We start from the raw sequence: 6,198 nt of genomic DNA, 5'->3' as shown, positions 1-6,198 counted from the left end.
CTTAACTAATAAAGAAAAGTATGTCAATAAATGTTAATTTTACGAAAATACCAATTTTTTATCTTTTTTATGTACCTTATCATCTTAATTGTATTAATAATCTTAAATGTATGTTATGATTACGTTGATAGGCATGTTAGACCAAGCTGCGAGCACAAATGTAGTGGCTTGGCCTATTTTAGTGGTCTTCCCATTGGGAATGTATGGCGACCGATATGCTGAAATAGTCTATCTACTATATTTATAGCTAGGTCTGACACAGGCATGACGATTGTTGTCAACGTATATGTTCTTAGAACAATAATTGTTAAACAAAAATAAAATCAAGGAATGCCAAGTTTAAAACACCTAACCTCAGTTTCAATTTTTGGCCTGGTTTTGGTGGATTAGAGTTTGGATACGTAATAGAGATAAAAAATATAAATTATATACCTAATTCTTTAACGAAATTTTATTTTCTACAAAATTATTATCAATAAATTTTTCACAAAATTGTACTGGAAACGAGGTATTTATAAAAAACCAAACCTAGTCGCGCAAAAAACTTGTTTTTTTCAAAAATATACGCACTTTTACGACTTTCTACCTCGGTACCTATTAGAGATAGAAGAAATTTTTATAAACAAAAGTTGTAGGTTATTTTATTTTATATTATACTTGTTAAGATATTTTAGCCGAAATTTGCATTGGAAATGAGATATTTGGGAAACACTAGATTTTGGCCCGATTTCGGCCAGTTTTTTCAAAATGGCGGCGCGAGCACAGGTGCGCCAAGGTCGGAAAATCATATTTTACATCAGGGGATCAGTTTATATAACATATAAAAAAATTGGGACTACCGGAATTACTTCGATCGCGAATCGCTAATTGCACTGGCCTATATCTCTTGTATCTCCCGATAAAACCATTTCTATGAAACCACATGGGATGTTCCCAAAAGCGAACAAATTAGCCTGAAGAATTAAGGCATGTTGAAATGCACTGGTAAAAAGGAAATAAATAGAACACACATTATCCGAATAATATTAATTTATTATTAAGGAAGTTACCAACTATACTTCATACAGGATTTTAAACAACTTTTACAACATACAAATTAAAACACCACACACACCTGATATCCGTCAACATTTCTAAATTAAGTTTCCTGCATTACAAAAAAGGTCATACATAAAATAGTGATAAAATAATACCTGGATCAATAGTTAATTTATCTACTTTGGAAAACACATTTTGAACGCAATGTTTTTGACAAAAATAATTTGATGATTTTCAAATCAACACTTTTAATAAATTGCCTCATTGTGAAAAACTTCAAAATGTAGTTTACTAGACAAAAAATACATGATAAAAGTCAGTAGCAGAAAACTCTGTGTCAAAATATGAAAAAAGTATTTAGAATAAAATGATATTATTAAAGGATTTTATCATCAGTGATATTCATTTGAATTGTGTTTTACTGTACTTGTAATCCTGAGGCCTGAATCCCATAAAAGCGTTCCGGTGATTGTAAAAACATTCACTTGTACATAACACACTGTTAATAAGTAAACATTTATGTATTTAAATTAGATGTTAGTGAATTTTATGGGAGATTTATAGTTTCCAATAATTTCCACATGTAACAATCTAACTTACATGTCATAGTTAACCTGATCCACGCAGCTGTAACAATCTAACTTGCATGTCATTGTTAACCTGATCCACGCAGTTTTAACAATCTAACTTACATGTCATAGTTAACCTGATCCACGCAGCTGTAACAATCTAACTTGCATGTCATTGTTAACCTGATCCACGCAGTTGTAACATATATGATCAGTCAGCAGCTATCCCCGTACACGTCTGTCGTATATTATGTGAATCATGAAATTTCACTAAAACACATAGATTGTGTCATGACGTGCCATGTGATGGGCAGTGGCAGCTCGTGACTTTTGAGTGTGATAGATAGCTAAGTTCGAAAAATTCGACATTATTGATGATTTTAACACAAAGATTTTTTTTTAAATTTCAATTTTTTGTATGAAGATTTTAAGGAAATTTCAGTTTGGCACCAATTTCCCTTTTTTCTAAAAACTAAATTTTCGATTAAATAAAAAAATGTTCGGCTACGACATCAATAATGCCATTTTTTAAATATTAAAACTCAAAACACACCCAAAAGTCACGAGCCGGCACTGGTGATGGGAAAGATTGCATTAAAAAGGCCAACGTTAAAGGTTAAGTTTGTTACAATATTCACCAAAAACGTTCTAGCAAAATTAGCTTGTGTAATAATTTAATTTAGCTCGTGTGTATCTCTTTCCTGGTACGACATTCACAAAAATGTATTTTTATGGGTAAGTTAGATGCGAGCTGGAGCAAGTGGAGGAAGTCAAGTGTTAGTATGGGATTTAGGCCTTTGGAGTGCCTGCTAGTATCTGCCAGAGCGGGAGCTCCTGGGTCCCTCCTTGGGGCGGCGTTCGCGGGGGGAACGGGAGCGACGCTTACCCCCTCCTCCACCTCCACCACCACCACCGCCACCTCCGCCACCGCCACCACCACCACCGCCGCCACCTCCCCCGCCGCCGCCCCCGCGCTCTCGGGATCGTGAGCGGCTGCGACGCCCACCGGAACCTCCAATGGGCATCTTACGGCGAGAGTAAAGGTACCTGGAAAGAAATACGTTTAAAGATTTAGAAATTAGAAAGATCCAGTATGGGATATGAGAGTTACATGTATGCAAATGAGTGACGAGAATCACCCCGATGAAAAGTTGTGTTATATTGGTGTGCAGCTCATTCAAAAAGTGTGAAGCTTAAAGTTAAGCTAATTGGTAACAAAGGAACTCTAAGAAAAGTTGTGTTATATTGGTGTGAAGCTTAAAGTTAAGCTAATTGGTAACTAAGGCACTCTAAGAAAAGTTGTGTTATATTGGTGTGAAGCTTAAAGTTAAGCTAATTGGTAACTAAGGCACTCTAAGAAAAGTTGTGTTATATTGGTGTGAAGCTTAAAGTTAAGCTAATTGGTAACTAAGGCACTCTAAGAAAAGTTGTGTTATATCGGTGTGAAGCTTAATGTTAAGCTAATTGGTAACTAAGGCACTCTAAGAAAAGTTGTGTTATATCGGTGTGAAGCTTAATGTTAAGCTAATTGGTAACTAAGGCACTCTAAGAAAAGTTGTGTTATATCGGTGTGAAGCTTAATGTTAAGCTAATTGGTAACTAAGGCACTCTAAGATATAAGGCTGGCTCTTTACATCTATACAACTGGTCAAAAAAAAAAATGGCAGAAACGAAATGGACCAAAAAGGTTTGATTCATAAACTTAGTAATAAATACTTGTCAATACCTGAAATAAAGTGTCTACCCCTAAGTGGTAACAAAATAAGTAAAAGTCATCATGTTACCTTCTCAGATCCCTGGAGATGGGTTTAAGGTGCATGAAGTTGCAGAAGCCAGAGCGGGTGCACTCTCCCATCTCATATTGTCTGCAGCAAGCCTCACGGAAGTCCGTAACTGGGGACAGCTCCGCGTAAACTGGCCGGCCACCAAACCAGCGATTGTTCAACTCTGTCGCAGCTTTCTCAGCATCTTCTTCACGACGGAACTAAAAATAATATAGAAATAAACAGATATTATTTAGTAATTTGGTGCTAAACAAGGTTTATTGATTAATTGATCTTCCTGTTGTGCTAAGCTGACTAAGTAACCAGCGATAATATTAGCTGGCTGTTCCGATGAAACATCTGTGCAGCAACCATAGCAAGCACTGCTTACAGACAATACTTTAATTTAACGTTTATAATACGAGTAATTAAAAAAGTCTATGTACCGGACGGTGTGTACAGTTTCGCTCCCGGCGGTCCGCATTGCGTAATGGTCGGATCAGCGAGCGGGAGGGAGGTTTTAAAACTTACGTGAGGCTTCAATACCTAGAGTCCCGCTCGCCCCCGGCCCTCTTCCCGGCACCATGGGTGCCCGGGCCGGCCAAGGTGATCGCACGGGACCAACCAGCACGCCCCTAAGCGACGCTGTACGGCATGATTTGTTGAATTAACGACATATGGAAATGTTTAGATTAAGTTTGTAGCAGTTCGGCCGTAGATATTAGGAAATAAAAAACATAGATAAAACAACCGGACTCTCCTTAGCATAACTAGTTAATAAGAAATAGTGTAAATTTAGAAATAAGAAAATTAATTAAGATTTACCCTGAATATGCTGGACCGGGGTCCCTTATACTGTACAAATGTATGTAGGTATGTTTTCTTGATAAATAAAAATGTCGGAGAGAAGTGGTTAGGGTCGACTAAAAGAGCATAAGGAGTAGAATAGTTCTAAAGGTTGTGACCTAAGCTAAATACATCGTAGCAGACGTCACAGTCCGCGGACCACCAACGGCCCGCGAAAGAAGGCAGCACGTTGACCCCGCCCTCCCCAAACTCGGGAGAGGGGGATGGCATAATAAATACCGCACACCAGCCTTCAGCAGGCACTCTCCGCTTCGGACCACCACCAGCCACTCTACTTCTACTCGCCCTGACAGCTTCTCTCCGGATCTCCACCTGGATCTTATATTGACTTGGCTTCCCCCTGGACTCCTGCCTCTTCCTGCACCAAGGATAAAGCATTATTATGATAATTCTGCCCCGACCTAAGCAACGCACCAAGGATAAGGCAGATTCCTACCCCGGCTGAGACAGTGCATCACGGGAAAGCAGATTTCTACCCCGGACCTAGCGGTTACCCACGGACTGACCGGCCCCCTATCCTACAGTCTATGTAAGAGACATAGTTGTCGATTACAGTCTACAAGTATAAAATCTATTTAGAATCTGCTAAAACCTTTTTCATTTCCATTAGTATACTTACTACCTACATTCAGTTTTATAAAATATAGTATTTTAACAAACAAAATTGGTTTTTATTATCCCAGGTTATTCATTATTGTATTGAATAGTTACATATGGTACTTTGCAGTTTTATACCTTTATGTAGACGTTTCCAACGAGGTGGTCCCCAAGATTGTCACAGACGTTCATCTCTTCAATCTCTCCGTATTTGTCTTCACATTCTACGAAAACATCCTCGAAGAAGTTGTCATAATGCTCCTGCATCTCCTCATCAGATACATTTGCCACCACTGAAAAAATATTGTAAAGTTGCATTATATGATAATTTTTCCTGGCAGAAACATTTCGAATGAAATAAAGAAATATTACAAGTACTTATGTCTAAGTATGCAAAGAAAGAACTTACAGTGACTGCCATCAGCAGACTTGGCGGAATTCTGGGGGTTTACGTACAAGTTCTGGAGTAAACATGTCTGCGAAAATGTTGGTTTATTATGGATACGAGAACACCGGTCTCCGTGACGGCATGCTCCAATTTTAAAATAAAACGAGCAATTGACCCTGGAAAACAAAAACACATCCTTATGACATTTCTTAATAAGAGGGTTAATTTCAGAAACACTTTTCAATCGGAAAGTGCGTAACGTAAATCCGCGATGGAAATTATAATCGTATGACAGAAAATAAATTGGTTATCAAGACGAAACACGTAAAGCATTATTTTTTGGCGGCTTATAAAGCCCAAACTGCAACAGTTCCATTCAAAAGCCGAAAGATACACCATCTTTTGATAAAGAATTTGGAAACAAACTGGAAGAATGAAAATATAACAAAAACATTCATTTCAATTCAATTAGAAGTAACACCGTAAAATGATTTTGAAAATCCAGTGTCCAGCAGAACATAACCATGTTACTTTTTTTATAAATGTATGTATTGTATAAATATAAGAACTTACTTGTCTTTCTCCGTTCCGAAGATCGCGGCTAGATATTCAGCCATTGCGTTTTTTTACACTAAAATGTCATTCGAGAAATTGTTATAATCTATCAAAACCGGCAAAGAAACGTTTGGTTTGTAGTTTGTAGTAAAAATGGCGTCGATGCTAAATGTGGCAATAACGTAAAAATGTGTTACCTTATCAGAATATAACAATGGATACCAAAATGTAGTTCCTATCTCTCTTTTTTATTATTCCCCCTTTGTTTCCTTCACGTTAACTTATCTTGTTATAATTCTTAAGTTTTCCTACGTTTATATACCAAAACTTATGCATTACTAAGTATAAGTAGCACTCGGACTTATTGTACGGTACCTATATCACATTATTGTGCATTGGTCATAAAATGCACACAATATAA

General features: G+C 37.3%; 1 protein-coding gene across 2 annotated transcripts; it reads right to left on the bottom strand.

Moving 5' to 3' along the window:
- Positions 1-852: 852 nt before the first annotated feature.
- Positions 853-5,935, bottom strand: U2af38 (U2 small nuclear riboprotein auxiliary factor 38). 2 transcript variants are annotated; one of them, XR_016302619.1, is made up of 6 exons: positions 5,796-5,935; positions 5,244-5,398; positions 4,973-5,127; positions 3,392-3,591; positions 1,791-2,654; positions 853-1,698 (listed from the first exon to the last, which is right to left on the bottom strand). XR_016302619.1 is itself a non-coding variant. In XM_089635481.1 (5 exons), the coding sequence occupies exons 1-5, from the start codon at positions 5,837-5,839 to the stop codon at positions 2,417-2,419; spliced, it is 792 nt and encodes a 263-aa protein (XP_089491607.1). In that variant the 5' UTR covers positions 5,840-5,935; the 3' UTR covers positions 853-2,416. The 2 variants fall into 2 exon arrangements, 1 of the variants encoding a protein (XP_089491607.1); XM_089635481.1 differs by having other exon boundaries at positions 853-2,654.
- Between the last annotated feature and the right edge of the window lie 263 nt (positions 5,936-6,198).

The sequence above is a fragment of the Hesperophylax consimilis genome, chromosome 9 (assembly GCF_061612785.1).
Source record: "Hesperophylax consimilis isolate HC1 chromosome 9, BYU_Hcon_1.0, whole genome shotgun sequence".
In the NCBI taxonomy this organism is placed as follows: domain Eukaryota; kingdom Metazoa; phylum Arthropoda; class Insecta; order Trichoptera; family Limnephilidae; genus Hesperophylax; species Hesperophylax consimilis.
The sequence above is the reverse complement of the archived record's forward strand: the minus strand, read 5'-3'. Positions and strand labels throughout refer to the sequence as shown.

What these genes read in the sequence shown, in the direction of transcription:
- U2af38 (XM_089635481.1), bottom strand. Translation starts at nt 5,839, where the DNA reads ATGGCTGAATATCTAGCCGCGATCTTCGGAACGGAGAAAGACAA. An exon ending in GTCTGCTGATGGCAGTCACT is followed by an intron (nt 5,128 to 5,243) that starts GTAAGTTCTTTC and finishes ATATTTTTTCAG; the next exon opens with TGGTGGCAAATGTATCTGAT. An exon ending in TTGGAAACGTCTACATAAAG is followed by an intron (nt 3,592 to 4,972) that starts GTATAAAACTGC and finishes TATTATTTTTAG; the next exon opens with TTCCGTCGTGAAGAAGATGC.